Source organism: Hemitrygon akajei, chromosome 6 (assembly GCF_048418815.1).
Source record: "Hemitrygon akajei chromosome 6, sHemAka1.3, whole genome shotgun sequence".
Taxonomy (NCBI): Eukaryota; Metazoa; Chordata; class Chondrichthyes; order Myliobatiformes; family Dasyatidae; genus Hemitrygon; species Hemitrygon akajei.
Window position 1 is genome coordinate 41,350,860 of NC_133129.1, and position 18,108 is coordinate 41,368,967.

Here is an 18,108-nt window from a genome sequence, read left to right on the forward strand (position 1 = left end):
TGATCCAAACTTACTGATCTGTCACATGTTGATTTAGGCATGCACATTTTAAATTAATGTAAAAAAAAGTCTATTAGAGCATGTATACCTCTGAAGTGTATAAAATTTAAAGATCACACACTTACAGAATTATTGCCAAGATAATAATATGAGATTGCATTAGGCTGAAGATAATCCTGTTCATGACAAAGTTCCTACTAAAGTAGAACCTTCTGACATATTATTCTTTAGATGCAATATTCTAGAAGAAAGATTGCCTGCAAGTTAGAATCATAGAATAAATGGCCTTTCAAAGTTCAAAGTAAACTTATTATCAAAGTACACATAGTTGAAGTCAGAAGTTTATATACACCTTAGCCAAATACATTTAAACTCAGTTTTTTCAACCTGACATTTAATCCTAGAAAACATTCCCTATCTTAAATCAGTTCGGATCACTACTTTATTTTAAGAATGTGGAATGTCAGAATAATAGTAGAGAGAATGATTTATTTCAGCTTTTATTTCTTTCATCACTTCCCCAGGGGGTCAGAAATTTACATACACTTTGTTAGTATTTGGTAGCATTGCTTTTAAATTGTTTAACTTGGTTCAAAACATTTTGGGTAGCCTTCTACAAGCTTCTCACAGTAAGTTGTTGGAATTTTGTTCCATTTCTCCAGACAGAACTGGTGTAACTGAGTCAGGTTTGTAGTCCTCCTTGATCGAACAAGCTTTTTCAGGTCTGCCCACAAATTTTCTATTGGATTGAGGTCAGGGCTTTGTGATGCCACTCCAAAACCATGACTTTGTTGTCCTTAAGCAATTTTGCCACAACTTTGGAGGTATGCTTGGGGTCATTGTCCATTTGGAAGACTCATTTGTGACCGAGCTTTAACTTCCTGGCTGATGTCTTGAGATGTTGCTTCAATATATCCACATAATTTTCCTTCCTCATGATGCCATCTATTTTGTGAAGTGCATCAGTCCCTCCTGCAGCAAAGCACCCCCACAACATAATGCTGCCACCCTCATGCTTCATGGTTGGGATGATGTTCTTTGGCTTGCAAGCCTCACCCTTTTCCCTCCAAATGTAACGATGGTCATTATGGCCAAAGAGTTCAATTTTTGTTTCATTAGACCAGAGGACATTTCTCCAAAAAGTAAGATCTTAGTCCCCACGTGCGCTTGCAAACTGTAGTCTGACTTATTTTTTAAATGGTGGTTTTGGAGCAGAGGCTTCTTCCTTGCTGACCAGCCTTTCAGGTTATGTCGATACAGGACTCGTGCTACTGGGGGTATAGATACTTATCTATCTGTTTCCTCCAGCATCTTCACAAGGTCCTTTGCTGTTGTTCTGGGATTGATTTGCACTTTTCACGCCAAAGTACGTTCATCTCTAGGAGACAGAATGCGTCTCCTTCCTCAGCAGTATGACAGCTGCGTGGTCCCGTGGTGTTTATACTTGCGTACTATTGTTTGTACAGATGAACGTGGTACCTTCAGGCATTTGGAAATTGCTCCCAAGGATGAACCAGAGTTGTGGAGGTCCACAACTTTTTTTTCCTGAGGTCTTGGCTGATTTCTTTTGATTTTGTATATAAACTTCTGACCCACTGGAATTGTGATATAGTCAATTAAAAGTGAAATAATCTGTCTGTAATCAATTGTTGGAAAAATTACTTGTGTCATGCACAAAGTAGATGTCCTCAATGTCTTGGCAAACCTACAGTTTGCTAATATGAAATCTGTGGAGTGGTTAAACAATGAGTTTTAATGACTTCAACCTAAGTGTATATAAACTTCTGACTTCAACTGTATATGTCACCAAATACTACCCTGAGATTCATTTCTTGCAGACATTCACAGAAGAATAAAGTAGTACAATAGAATCAATGAAAAACTACACACAACCAATGTGCAAAAGACAAACTTATGGATGGATGGATAATTGAGAACATGAGCTGTAGGAACCTTCAAAGTCATCAGTTCATTAACTACTTATTCACATGAGCACTGTACCAGTTTCTAACTAGTCCCTAGGTAAAAAAAAACGTCTTCCTCAGATCTCCTCTCTTACCCATATCCTATGTCCTGTAGTTCTAGATACCTCAGCCAAGAGGAAAAGTTCAGAAGTTTTCTACTATCTATCCACATTATACTCATAATTTTGTTTAAATCTTTGAATTCATTCAAATTGCTCAAACAGAACCACTTCCAAACAAAATCATGCTATATAATTAATCCTTTCCTTTCCAAATGCAGATTAATAATGCCATCAGAATCTTTTCCAATAACTTTCCTACAACTGAAATGGAAAATGAAATGGAACAGAACAATTAAGACTGTCCAAACTTTTGAACAAATCTAGGAGTTTAAACCTATGATAAATTATAACTAATAACTTTGCTTAAACACAAATTAGAAAAGTCTCGGTTTAGAATACTGCACACTTCATGCTTTAGGTCAATGATTTATCTCAGAATGGCTATTTTGATGAAATTCAATGAATTTTACTTTGCTCTTTATAAACACTGCCATTCAAACTCAAGAAACAGCTCAACTTTCACATATGTGATTAGAATCTGGTGCCTATCACTGATTCCACCCCATGAACCTGTCTCCCCACCAATGGAATCTCATGGAATGCTCTAGTATAAAAACTGGCAGTTCAAAAGCTACAATGGTTTCTCAGCATAGGATTCTAAGGATAAATCTCAAACACAGAGCAAGGCTACTCCTTTGATCATGTGTGAGAAATGAAAATAATGTAAATTAGCTAGAGCTAATTTTACCACAGCCCTGAAATTGCTTGTTACATGTCCACAAGCTAAAATTAGCTCCAGCTTCGCCTTCAGAATAGACTTCCACTGGGAACCACGTCCCAGCATTTCAGTGTGGCCACTTCAGTACGAGCAGCCAGTTGGACTCAAAGAAACCAGGGAGACACTGACATCTACTTCATCAAATGTCCAAGCTGTCTAAGTGGTTGTACTTATAAAAAGGTAAAAAAAAAACTACATACTGCTTAATAATTAAGAACTTTTACTATTTTTCAATAAAATAATGAAAAGTGTACCTACACACTTTTCCATAAGATCAATAAAACTAATAGAACAGAAACGCAACTGCTTCCCTTTTCCTTCGAGGATTTGAATGGGAACTGCTGTGCTTGCACTAGTTTTAGATCAATGCAGGCAAAAGACACAGATTTCCCAGTCCAAGAAGATCATGTAGACAGCAGCAGCAGCACAAGGGCAGTGAGCAGCACAGCGGGAAATACCAATGCCAACTTAGTTTGAAAGTAATGCTTCAAAATGGATCTTCCTTAAGAATGTGTAGCTAGGTTCCTGTATTAAATCTGGTTGGAGGGACAAAAGATCTGCCCCAATAAAATAAAGAACCTGGTTTGTATTAATGTTAGTAAGACAATTATGTGCATGCAAAAGTACATTAAGTTCAAATGTGGCTTGAGCTGAAGAAAACAGCTCTATACAGCAGCCTTAATTGCAGAAAATAATATGATGTGAAGGAAAATAGATAGTGTCACATGGCTGATACTTCAGAAGCATAACTGTAGATTAAATCTTAATTTCAATATATCTGCCTTGAGCATGTACATCCTTTACTGGCTGAAAGAACTTACGGACTAATTATAAATTTGCATCTTCATCTTGATTAGCACAAGATTTAAAATGGCAAAGATGTTTTTTCACCTTTCTCCCCTTATGAATATTGAGAATCCCATTGAAAACTTATGAGCTATATGATACCAAAAATTATATTTAAAAATCCTTGAGTGCACAAAATTAAACATCTATAATTATCTATGGTTTTTTTGTTCAATTTTAAATTTCCATCTACATCCATGTGTAATACTGGATAACACCTATGATTAGTTAATGGAGAATTCAGCTTAACCACCTTTCTGAGCTTTGGCTGTAATCTCAAAGTACTTCACTGTCAAATCCTGTATAGACAGTACAGCTCTCTGGGCTTTTCTTTGCCAATCAGAATCTTCCTTCTTCAAACTTTCGATTCTGCGTGGTCCAAGATAATCATTCTCCAATGAGATCTGTACAAGGAAGCAAATATATTTTAATTTTTAAAAAAACAAATGAAATATTTATGCCTGGAACAGATTTCAGCACAATTACAATATTGAACAGGACAAGTAGCTTCAAGATGCATTTAGCATTGCTATAAAACGCTGAACTGCTAACGAGCTTTTACATTTGCAACCCCACAGTTAGAACATAGACCAGTAAAGCAGTAAGATAAGCCCACAATGTCCTCAGAGCACAACACTGAATTGAACTAAATCTCTCCTTATCCCTCCATTTCCTGCATATTCATAGATCTATCTATCTGCTTCCACCACCTCCTCACCCCTCAGTAGCTTGTTCCAAGCACTGACCAGTTATTGTGCAAAAAAAAACACTTCCCCCTCTTACCTTAAATGTATGTCATCTCTTAACAGATAGTTCCACTGTGGGAAAAAGATTCCAAGTGTCCACCCTATCAATGCCTGTGATAATATTTAAAACCTTTCATCTAGTCTCTCCTCAGCCTCTAATGCTCAAGAGAAAACAACTCTAGTTTGTCCAACCCGCCCGTAAACCTCTTCTACATCCTTTCCAATGCATCCACATCCTTCCAACAATGAGCTGATCAGAATCCCACCCCATAATGGCCAGAATTGCACACAATAAAAAGATGAAAACCAGAACTGGTAAATACAAATAATATCTCAAACCGATTTCACAAACTATTACCAGTTAAAATGTGTAAGCATCCTCACGTACAAAATATATGTACATGGACACAATCTATAACTATAATGGTGAATATTTTTACAAAATTCAAGTAGACAGTGTAAGAATATTTCACATAATGCAAATCACATCTATAAATAAAATAGAAAATATTTAATATTATAAGATTCATACAATATTTACACAAGACCAGCAAGTCTCATGGAAAAGCATTAAAAATTCTAAGCAGAGCTCATGTCTGATTTAATTGATCTAAATAAAGCAGCTCTTATTCAAACCTGGGGATGAAGAAGGGAAGAAGTAGATTTCTTCAGTTTGATAAAATTTAAAGAGAAGCCCACTGGCTTTAAATTATTTTGCCTTCCAGTCATTTAGAGGGGCTATGAAGTAAAATGCCAAAGAAAGAAAGGGATAATCAGTGCTAGAAATATAGGGAGTGAGAGAGATACAAACTGGATACGATGGAATGAATTACAATGCTATAATATACATAATAGTGAAACAGAACACACTTTCCTAAAGAATTAAGCTCAAGTGATTTTATTTATAGATACAGAGCGGAACAGGTCCTTCCAGCCCAACGAGTCGTGCTGCCCAGCATCTCATTTTTCAACCCTAGCTTAACTGCATGAGAATATATAGTGGCATGCTAAAGTTTGGGCACCCCTGGTCAAAATTTCTGTTACTGTGAATAAGTTAAGTGAGTAGAAGATGAACTGATCTCCAAAAGTCATGAAGTTAAAGATGAAATGTTCTTTTCAACATTTTAAGCAAGATTACTGTATTATTTTTCTTTTGTACAATTTTAGAGTGGGGAAAAAAAAGGAGAGGAGCATCATGCAAAAGTTTGGACACCCCAAGAGATTTGAGCTTTCAGATAACTTTTATCAAGGTCTCAGATCTTAATTAGCTTGTTAGAGCTATGGCTTGTTCAGTCATCATTAGGAAAGGCCAGGTGATGCAAATTGCAAAGCTTTATAAATACCCTGACTCCTCAAACCTTGTCCCAACAATTAACAGCCATGGGCCTAGCACTCTAAAAATTAAAATAAATGATGCCCACAAAGCAGGAGAAGGCTATAAGAAGCTAACAAAATATTTTCAGGTAGCCGTTTCCAAAGTTTGTAATGTAATTAAGAAATGGCAGTTAACAGGAACAGTGGAGGTCAAGTTGAGGTCTGGAAGACCAAGAAAACTTTCCGAGAGAACTGCTTGTAGGATTGCTAGAAAGGCAAATCAAAACCCCCATTTGACTGCAAAAGACCTTCAGGAAGATTTAGCAAACTTTGGAGTGGTGGTGCACTGTTCAACTGTGTAGCCACATCTGCACAAATGTGACCTCCAGGGAAGAGTCATCAGAAAAAAACCTTTCCTGTGACCTCACCACAAAATTCAGCGGCAGAAGTTTGCAAAGGAACATCTAAACAAGCCTGATGCATTTTGGAAACAAGTCCTGTGGACTGATGAAGTTAAAATAAAACTTTTTGGCCACAATGAGCAAAGGTATGTTTGGAGAAAAAAAGGTGCAGAATTTCATGAAAAGAACACCTATCCAACTGTTAAGCACGGGGGTGGATCGATCATGCTTTGGGCTTGTGTTGCAGCTAGTGGCATGGGGAACATTTCACTGGTAGAGGGAAGAATGAATTCAATTAAATTCCAGCAAATTCTGGAAACAAACATCACACCGTCTGTAAAAAAAAAGCTGAAGATGAAAAGAGGATGGCTTCTACAACAGGATAATGATCCTAAACACACTTCAAAATCCACAATGGACTACATCAAGACATGCAAGCTGAAAGTTTGCCATGGCCCTCACAGTCTCACGACCTAAACATCATCAAAAATCTGTGGATAGACCTCAAGAGAGTAGTGCATGCATGACGGCCAAAGAATCTCACAGAACTAGAAGCCTTTTGCAAGGAAGAATGGGCGAAAATCCCCCAAACAAGAATTGAAAGACTTAGCTGGCTACAGAAAGTGTTTACAAGCTGTGATACTTGCCAAAGGGGGTGTTACAAAGTACTGACCATGTAGGGTGCCCAACTTTTGCTTCGGGCCTTATTCTTTTTTTGTTATTTTGAAACTGTAAAAGACAGAAATCTTTAACTTTACGCCTTTTGGAAATCAGGTCATCTTTTACTTGCTTAGCTATTCACAATAACAGAAATTTTGACCGGGGTGCCCAAACTTTTGCATGCCACTGTACAATAATCAAATAACCTACTAACTGGCATGTCTTTGGATCATGGGTAGAAACCAGAGCACTGGAGGAATCCCACAGTCACAGGGAGAACATACAAACTTCTGACAGATGGTGTTGGAACTGAACTCCAGAACGCCCTGAGTTGTAATAGTGTTGCACTAACTGCTACACTACTGTGATGTTGCCAAACCAAGACACCAAATATAAAAATAGATTAAGGAAGAAATATGATCAAAGTACTTTATCATGTTATAGGAAGGACCTACATTTACCACTGCAATCTAATCACAGCATCAATTTACTTCCTGAACAATCAAGTTTTTGGCTCTTAATGGGAAGTGCACTGCAATCATTAATCACTGTGTGCTTAGAAATACTTACCACAACTAACCCTTTTTTATTGGAAAAAAAGGAGGAAATGATAAATGTCAGTGTTTCGGTTAATCGACGCTTTACGTTTAGTCGCTAATGAATGATTACTGCTTAGATACTGAATGGCACTTACAAAGGTCAATCATTTTGTTTAATAGCGAGTTTGAAAGTTCAGTGCACCGGGCCTAAGGCAAATTATGCAGCTGAAAATCAAAATGCTGCAGATGTTGAAAATCTGAAATAAAAGTAGTAAAGCTTTTTCCATTGAGAGTACGGGAGATTCAAACAAGAGGACATGATTTGAGAGTTAGGGGGCAAAAGTTTAAGGGTAACACGAGGGGGAATTTCTTTACTCAGAGAGTGGTAGCTGTGTGGAATGAGCTTCCAGTAGAGGTGGTAGAGGCAGGTTCGGTATTGTCATTTAAAGTAAAATTGGATAGGTATATGGACAGGAAAGGAATGGACGGTTATGGGCTGAGTGTGGGTCAGTGGGACTAGGTGAGAGTAAGCGTTCGGCACCGACTAGAAGGACCGAGATGGCCTGTTTCCGTGCTGTAATTGTTATATGGTTATATAAATGCTAGAAATAATCAAGATTGTTTATTGTCATTCCCTGTACACAAGTGTATGGAGAATAAAATAATTGTTACTCCAGATCTGATACAGCACAAAAAACACAAAAGATAAAGAATAATAAAATAAAATAAATATATAAATACACAAAAGATAGCATGTATACATAGATTTATTGTATCTCCATAAAGTGACACTACACTGTACATAAGGTGATTATGTAGTTGTTAATCTGTTTTATTGTTTGGGCAAAGTAACTGTTTTTGTTTCTGGTGGTTCTGGTATGGATGCTATGTAGCCTCTTCCCTATGGAAGTGGGACAAACAGTCCCTCAGCAGGGTGTCTGGGACCCTTCATGATGTTACTAGCCCTTTTCCAGCATCTACATGATTATGGGTAGGCTGATGCCAGTGATGCTTTGAGCAGCTTTGACTATCTGTTGTAGAGCCTTCCTGTCTGCTACAGTGCAGTTTCCATATCATGCAGTGACGCAGTTTGTTAGGATGCTCCCTACTGCACATCTGTAGAATGATATGAGAATGGATTGCAAAGTCCAGTTCTTTCTCCTTAGAAAGTAGAGGCATTGGTAAGCTTTCTTGACTGTGTAGGAAGTGTTCTGAAAGCAGGAGACATTGTGAACTCTGAGGAGTTTGAAACTACTTGCTGTTTCCACAGCTGTGCTGTTGATGTAAAGAGGGGTGTGACTGGTGCGAGTTCCCCTTTAGTTAATAACCATCTCCTTTGTCTTGTTGATATTAAAGAAGAGGTTATTTGCCTGGCACCAGGCCCTGAGCTCTTCCACCTCCTCTCTGTAGGCCGTCTCATTATTGTTGGTGATGAACCCCACCACAGTCATGTCACCGGTAAACTTGATGATGTGATTGCTTGGGTGTTTGGTCATGCAGTCATGTGTGAGCAGAGCATATAGCAATGGGCTCAGCATCCAGTCTTGTGGTGGCACCCTTGTTGAGGATGATGGCGAGAAAGCAGCAGCATCCTGACTATGTGAGGACTGTTTGTTAGGAAGTCCAACAGTAGTGTATCTAGACACAGAAGTAGGAGTTTGTTCACTGTCTGTGGGCAATAGTGCTGAACGCCAAAGTGAAATCCAGAAACAGTATTCTAACATAAGTGCCCTTGCTTTCAGTCCCCAGTACATTTTCTGTTCTCTGGCCACTGATTTCTATCCACTCCCTAGTATACATCTAAAAATAAATTAGCCTCTTCACAACTTCAAAGTTCAAACTTTAAAGTAAATTTATTATTAAGTACATATACGTCACCATATACAACCCTAAGGTTAATTTTCTTGCGGGCATACTCAATAAATCCATAACAGAATATTAATCATAATAAAACCAATAAAAAACCACACCAACTTGGCTATTAACCAGTATGTAAAAGACAACAAAAGAATAAAAATAATAAATAAATAAACAAACAATAAATATTGAGAATGTGAGAATAAGAGTCTTTGAAAGTGAGTCCATTGGTTGTGGGAACATTTCAATGATGGTGCCAGCGAAGTTGAGTGAGTTTATCCCCTCTGGTTCAAGAGTCTGATGGCTGTGGAACAACAACTGCTCCTAAAAATGCTGGTGTGAGTCCCAAGGCTCCTGTACCTCCTTCCTGATGGCAGCAGGGACAAGAGAATATGCCCTGGGTGGTCGTAATGCCTGATGATGGATGCTGCTTTCCTACAACAAAGTGTCGTGCAGATGTGCACAATGGTAGGAAGGGCTTTACCCATGCTGGACTACACTGTATTCACTACTTTTTATAGGATTTTCCGTGAAGGACATTGGTGTCCATACTAGGCTTTGATGCAGCCAGTCAATATACTCTCCACTACATATATAGAAGTTTGTCAAAGTTTTAGATATCATGCTGAATCTTTGCACACTATCAAGGAAGTAGAGGTGCTGCCACACTTTCTTCATAATTGCACTTACATACTAGGCTCAAGAGAGGTCCTCCAAAATAATAACACCAAGGAATTTAAAGTTGCTGACACTCTCCACCTCTGATCCTCCAATCAGCACTGGCTCATGGACCTCTGGTTTCCTTCTCCCAAAGTCAATGTCCTTGGTCTTGCTGACAATGGTCTTGGTCTTGTTGTTCTTAAGGCACCACTCAGCCAGATTTTCAATCTCTCTCCTATATGCTGTTTTATTACTGCTTTTGATTCTACCTTTGACAGTGGTGTCTCAGTGAAGTTGAATATGGCATTGGAGCTGTGCTTAGCCATACAGTCACATGTGTAAAGCAAGTAAGCACACAACCTTGTGGTGTACCAGTGCTAATGGAGATCATGGACAAGAAGTTGTGCCAATCTGAACTGACTGATCTGTACATGAGGAAATGGAGGATCCAATTGCACAAGGAGATATTGAGGCTAAGGTCTAGGAGCTTACTGATTAGTTTTGAGAGGATGATGGTATTGAATGCTGAGTTATAGTTGATAAAGAACATCCTAATGTATGCATCTTTGCTCTCCAGATGTCCCAAGGCTGAGTGAAGAGCTAATGAGGAGGCATCTGCTGTGGACCTGTTATGCCAGTAGGAAAGTGGCTCAATTGCCATCAAACAGAATCAGATTTATCATCACTGTCCTATAGGACATGAAACTTGTTGTTTTGCAGCTGCAAAGACAATAAATTACTATAAATTTCAAAATAAATAAATAGTGCAAATAAAGAAATATTGAGGTAGTGTTCAAGAAGCTGTTCCAGGTTTGTTGAATGTGGATCTTCAAGCTCTTGTACCTCCTGCCCCATGTCAGTAGCACACCCTGGATGGTGAGGGCCTTTAATGATGAGTGCTGCCTTCTTGAGGCACTACATTGTGAGATATCCACGATGGTGGAGAGATGTGATAGAGGCCAAGACTACAAACTTCTGCAGCCTCTTGCAATCCTGTTCATCGGAGTCTCCATACCTAACTGTGAATACTCTCCACTGAATATTTACAGAAATATTCAAGTAGCTTTGTTGACATACCAAATTGCTTCAAACCCCTAATGAAGTAGAGCCCCTGGCATGCCTTCTTCATGATCTGATTACATTCCAGCTTTTGGACATTTTCTTCAATCTTGAATAGATTAGTGCTAAAATATTTGCTTAGGATATTTTAATAGAGTTACTACAGAGATACAAGCTAATCTAATCTTTTTTAGTCCTTGTTACCCAAGGTGAACACAATAACATTAACATGATTTGCATATATTACCTATTTATATAATAGTTCATGGAATCAATGTACCATAGATTCCGGACTACAGAGCGCACCTGATTAAAAGCCGCTGGCTCTAATTTTAGAAATAAAATCAATTTTTTAATTGTAAAGGCCGCATCGGATTTTAGGCCGCACCGGATTTTAGGCCGCACCGGATTTTCGGCCGCAGGTGTCCCACGTTGTAATATGAGATATTTACACAGAAAGATATTACACGTGAGGATTTTTTTAACTTTTAATTAAATCCATATGGTAACAAAAACAAATACATATTGCAAATGCTTTTTTTCGAACCGTGCCCGTACGCGGCTACTTTTAAATATACGTTGCGTATACTTCTTTACTGAACAACATTCCAATATCTCCTAACGACTGGTAAAAAAATATATATATTGCAGCCTACCAGGAAAAGTTATTGATACCTTTAACTTAAAAGCAGAGTTCGCTCAGATCCAAAGCCGCTCGCGTAATGCGCTCCCCCCCTCCTTTCCGTTTATCGCAAACCGGCATTTTCCCACAAGACACCGCGAAACCGGGTGTGACGTCATAGCATCCCGCGATGTAGTACAGAAAACAAATATAGTTTAAACTAAGTAGGCAGCACAATGCTTCGAGTGTTTTCCATGTTGATGAGGGTGAGTACAAATGACTGATTTACAATAATTTAATTGTGAAAGTGCGCTTGATTTATCGTACAATTTCATTGGACCTCTGTGAACTACTCATCAATTTTATTGGTCTACTGTTATGAGGCAAAATGTTTACGAGGCGGCATGAAAAAAATCATGCATTAGCCGCTTCGGATTATTGGCCGCAAAGTTCAAAGCTGTTCAAAATGTGGGAAAAAAGTAGCGGCTTAAAATCCGGAATCTACGGTAGTTTTTAATAATCCTGTATATCTACTGAAGTTCATCACTTTTGTTTGAATTCTAAGAAACTTGAATGTTAAGTTAAAGTCTTCTGCACTCATCATTAAGGGTCCTCACCATGCAGGACATACTACTGACATTGGGAAATTGTACTTGTTCACAATTTCTTCAAATTGCTTCATTATTAGCTGCGCTTGTGTAGAGTTTATTAAATACAGTTGCTTATCAAGGTTAAAACAACTTATTTGAAACCCTCTCATCGCTAAATTAGCCATTAAGATTGACTTGAAGTAATCAGTGAATTTGCAATGACAGTAATGGTAATGGTTGGTTTTATTTGGCCAATTAAACACATCTGTTTTAGGTAGTGGGGACTTCATTTACACACTTGGTAATACAGCTCAGCATTATTTTTTTTAATTAAATAGTATTTTGCATTGTACAAGTAGGTACATACACAACACAACAGACTTTTTCAGCTTCTCCCACACAATTCAGAATCAGAATCAGGTTTATTATCACCGGCATGTGACATGAAATTTGTTAACTTAGCAGCAGCAGTTCAATGCAATACATAATCTAGCAGAGAGAAAAATAATAATAAACTAAAAATCACAAGTAAGTCAATTACATATATTGAATAGATTTTAAAAATATGCAAAAACAGAATTACTGTATATTTAAAAAAAAGTGAGGTAGTGTCCAAAGATTCAACGTCCATTAGGAATCCATTCTCAACTTAGTTTCCCCTTTCTGCAATTTGTGAACTACAAGTGGGATACTTTTGTGCACGGATATGCACTTTTTAAGAAATGACACTTTGAGTAACACAGAGACAATTGCTTCTTTTACTCCTCAGCAATTTTTTTATATGGTCACATTGTTACAAATGGTACATTCTGTTGTTCGAACTGGCACACATGAAATGCAATTCATAACTGGAGAAATAAAAAAAATTATCACAAGTAAGTTCTGAACAAGTATTCTAGAGGCCTGAAGTAATGACTGATGATCCCCAAGGCTGTTAAGAATCTGTCAGATTTAGTTAAGTCCAAAGATATACAAATGTTTATGTAGAAGTTAAAGCAGTTTTTGATAGGGACAAAAGAAGAACTGTCATTAAAATATTTGACTTCGTTAAGTCTGATATCAACGTAATGTGACAATAAACTGTAAAGAAAAAGATGATGAGGAATAAAGTGACAGAAGACCAGTGAGGGATGCTCCTAGGTGAAAACTTCTACAATTCCAAAAAGAACCACAGGCAACCAAAAAAAAATTAAGAACTAAGTATAAGCTTAAACAAAACTAGAGCAAATCTGGCCGAGAGGGAGTGATACAGAGACTTCACAGTAACAAAACATTCATGGACTATAAAAAGAAAATATGAAAAATTACTACCAAGGTTCTTTTGCAACTTTATTAGGAAAGTGTTCTTGAAAACTAACCATGGTGATACTGCATCTGCATAAAGAACGGCAGATACAATGAGTAACTTCTCCTCATTAACAGTATTGACAGCACAGAGAATAACAATGCAAATACCTGAGAGCATGATTACTGAATCAGGAGCAATGACCTATCAAAATTAGTAAATGAAAAATTACAAGAAGCAGTCCCAAGATTTGGAATGATAAATTGGAAGTAGATCATAAGCTTGTGACAACTTCAATGGAAACTGGTGAGAAAGTTCTTAAGTTCTATTATTTTTGAAATGCTTCCTTTAGATCAGAAAACTGAGTATGTCATTCCTAGAGTTAGGCATGGTAAGAGAGAGAGACCAGGGCATTACATTATACCAACCAGAACCAAGCCCAGTGAACAATTATTACCCAATGTTAGAAAATTGCCAAGGTCTATAGACATGAGAAAGTCTGCTGGAAATTCAAAGCAACACATAAAATGCTGGAGGAAATTAGCAGGTTAGGCAGCATATATGGAAGTGAATAAACAGTTGACGTTCTGGACCGAGACCCTTCTTTAGGACTGAAAAAGGGGAAAGATGCCAGAATAAAAAGGTGGGGGGAAGATAGCTTAAAGGTGATAGAGGAAGCCAGGTGAGTTGGAAAGATCAAGAGCTGGAGAAGAAAGAATCTGATAGAAGAGGAGAATGGACCATAGGAGAAATGGAAGGAAGAGGGGACCCAGAGGGAGGTGATAGGTAGGTGAGAAGAGATAAGAGACCAGAGTGGGGAACAGAAGAGGGGAAGGGGACAGAATAATATTTTTCACCAAAGGAGAAATCAATCTTCATGCCATCAGATTGGAGGCTACCCAGATGGATATTGCTCCTCCACCCTGAGGGTGGCCTCATCTTGGGGTAGCAGGAATTAATTTCTTCAACACATTGAAAATTTTCAACTGATCAGAAAGAGCAAGAAAAGGGGTAGATCTTGCCTGTTAAACGAGTTCTTTTTTTGAAACAGCAGCATTACAGTCTTATTCTTTTTAGGTAGTCCCCTGGCATTGAAGATAATTTGTTCTCACTAGTTCTGAGTGATGAGGCTAACATGGAAACCATATAGTTTTCCACAGAAGTGGCCGAATGGGGCAGATAGGTGTTATATACACAAAATGCTGGAGGAACTCAGCAGGCCAGGCAGCATCTATGGAAAAATTTAAACAGTTAATGTTTCAGGCCAAAATCTTTCACAAACCCTGATGAATGGTCTCAGCTCAAGAAGTCGACTGCTTACTTTTTTCCATAGGTGCTGCTGACTGGCTGAGTTCTTCCAGCATTTTGTATGTATTACTTTGACTTCCAGCATCTGCAGATTTTCTCTGGGGGCAGGTAAGTGGGTAGTTTAGGAGGCTGTGCTCTGCTTCAAATGCTTAAACTAAGCTTCAACATACTCATGATTCAAAGATTGCAGGTTCCCTGCACCATCCTAAATGCTTATTTTCTACCCCATGAGCGGCCTTGGCCAGACATCCATGGGAATGTGTATGCTTTCCAAGGACGTATTGAGAACATCATTGAAACATTCTTCTGTCCACCAGGTACTTAATCCCAATGACAGCATTCGGAATAGTAATTGTTTCAAGAGTATGCCGATGAGCAGGTGAACGATGTGGTCTGTTTTCTGCCATTTTAAGTCCAATCCCGACACCATCCGCCATTTTAAGTCATTGCCATTGACACTGTGTTGAGTGTTTAACTTTGTACTTGGCTTAAAATTTTCTTAGTAAGATTCACCCTGACCCCGCGCACCCCCCCCCCCCCCCCAAGTCAGCTGGTGGCACAGTGAGATCAGCGCCGGGCTGGAGAACGGAGGTTTCCATGCCGGGTTGATGTTGATCCAGTGACTCCTGTACCGTCTGTGCCGGTTTGATATCGAGCTCGCAACTCGACCTCGTAAAAAACAACACTGCCACCTCCAGTTTAAATTCCCACACGGAATATTGTGGATGATCAAATACGCAAACCCAGCACAGCCCCCACTTGTCCCATTCAGCCTATCTCAGTGTGGCGGTCGTTAGGACCCAGCGGACTTTGGGACCCGCTGCCTGCAGTGTTTCTGTTCCGTTGACGGGAAGCGATCGCGATTGAAAATAAAGTGGAAATAATAAGTGTTTGGAAAGAGGTGAAACACCATCGGTCAAAGATCAGAACAATTTTAAAGGATAACGGATAAAGTGAGAATAATGGAGCATTTGAAAGGCCCTGCCCCGATGAAAACTACAATTATTACTAAGCAACACAGTGGTTTAATTATTGGAATACATACGTTTCTTAAGTGTTTCATATGCACAGAAAGGTAAAATATATACTATATACTAAGACAAACGTTTGACTGACGCTAAATAATACCGGATGTACTTGTTCCGACGTATGTACAAATCCCACTTAAATATGGACTCAGGAACGGAACTCGTACTGTTACGTACTCCGTAACTGGGTCATTTACCAGCAAAGATAGAGAGGTCCGTTGAAGTCTGAAGGTACTATTTTTTTAACAGTATTTATTGATAAAAAGACACAAAATAATATTAATGCAAACATACAGATAATATACTTCGTCACTACTAACTCTAAAAGCGCGGGTATAATAATAATCAATAAGAAATAGCTCTATCGTTGTCTAGGGGATAATGTATTGTCCGATGGAAATATAAAAGTCACTGTCATTCAAGCTGCAGCTCTTTGGGTTTAAGAGAGACGGTTTTAAACTTGCCCAGGTCTTTTATGATGCCAGTCCTTTTGAGTCGGGGGAGTTGATTTCCCCGTTGCTAGCTAAAAGCCGTTTTCCGTGGTTCCAGCCACCAGTCCCAAGCAACGGAACTGAACGCACGTGGCCTCCTTCAAATGGCTTCCCACTATTTCGGGATCGCTAGCGTTTCTTCTGGTGCGTCTGAGGGGCTGTTCCTACAGACCCTCTTTTATCCTGACTTGCAGGGTTGTAGATGTCAGTCAGGTTGGGGTGATGCAATCTCTTTCTTACCCAGCCCACTTTTGCCTGAGGGCGTTCACGTAGCATAGCATCTCAATCCACAAATGTGTCTCCAAGAGACAATGGCCATGTCTCGTGACTTTACATCGCCGGGGAACGAGGCATTCTGCATGTCTTTCTCTCATTTCCTGGGTCCCCTGACCCAACCCAATAGTGATCTTGTGATTCTCACAAAGGAGGGGGCTGCAGGCATAACAGTACGTAACCCGGGGACTGCCTGTATTATAAGTAATCTAGAGATGATTTAAAAGTACAGGCAGTTCCCAGGTTATAAACGAGTTCTGTTCCTGCGCCCGTCTTTAAGTCAGATTTGAAGTTGGAACAAGTACGTCCAGTACTATTTAGCATCAGTTAGTCAAACGTTTGTCTTGGTATATAGTATATATTTTACCTTTCTATGCATATAAAACATTTAAGAAACGTATGTATTTCAATAATTAAACCAATAATTAAAATTGTTCCGATCGTTAATCGACTGTAGCCTAATGCTTTTCCAATGACCGATGACGCTTCACCTCTTTCCGATTGCTTTATTACTTCTACTTTATTTTCAATCGTGATTGTGATTATTTTCGTGAACAGAAACACTGTGGATTCAGAGCTGCGCCGGGTCCTAAAGTCCACTGCACTGAGACAAGTTAAATAAGGACCGGAGCCCCGCTGGGTCCTAAAGACCACCGCACTGAGACAGGTTAAACAAGGGACTTGAGCATCCGCGGGGGGTCCCGGAAACAATCCCCCAAGGATAAGGAGGGCTGACTGTACTTAGCAAATCTACTGAACAGTAATTGTAAACATCAGGAACTGTTAACTGTAAACAAACTGTGCAAATGCAAATATAAATCAATAGTAATAGGTAACAAAAACGAAGTCCTTAAATGAGTGTAGCTATCCCCTTTGTTCATCGGCCTGATGATTGAAAGGTAGTAACTGTACTTGAACCTGGATGTGTGAGTCCTGAGGTACCTGTACCTTCTACCTGATGGCAGCAGCGAGAAAAGAACATGGCCTGGGTATTGAAGATCTTTGATGATGGATGCTGCTTTTCTACGGCAACATTTCACGTAGAAGTGCTCAATGGTTGGGAGGGTTTTCCCATGATATACTGGGCCAAATTCACTACGTTTTTGTAGTATTTTCCACCCAAAGGCACTGGTGTTCCTATACCAGGACATAATGCCGCTAGTTTGCACACCTTCCACCACATATCTATAGAAGTTTGCCAAAGTTTTCAATGGCATGACAAACTCTGCAGACTCCTGAGGAAGTAGAGGCACTATTGTGCTTTCTTTGTGAAAATATTTATATGATGGGCCTAGAACAGGTCCTCTGAGATAGTAACACCCAGGAATTTAAACTTACTGACCCCTTCCACCTCCGGTCCTCCGATAATTACTGGCTCATCAACATCTGGTTTCCCTCTCCTGAAGTCTACAATCAGTTCCTTGGTCTTATTGACATTGAGTGAGGTTGTTGTTATTATTACACCACTCAGCCAAGTTTTCAATCTCACTCCTGTACGCTGATTCATCACCTCCTTTGATAAAGCCCACAAAAGTGGTGTCATCAGCAAACATGTATATGGTGTTGGAGCTGTACTTGAGCTGTATAGTGTTATGAGTGATGAACAGACCTGATGGAAAATGGGA

At 39.0% G+C, this 18,108-nt stretch overlaps 1 protein-coding gene across 1 annotated transcript in view; it reads right to left on the minus strand.

Moving 5' to 3' along the window:
* The window catches only part of jmy (junction mediating and regulatory protein, p53 cofactor), a 116,938-nt gene that overhangs the window by 45,881 nt on the left and 52,949 nt on the right, over window positions 1–18,108 (minus strand). The window contains exon 3 of the mRNA XM_073048216.1: window positions 3,904–4,054. Within this exon, the coding sequence (XP_072904317.1) occupies window positions 3,904–4,054 (151 nt within the window). The remainder of the gene's footprint in view (window positions 1–3,903; window positions 4,055–18,108) is intronic.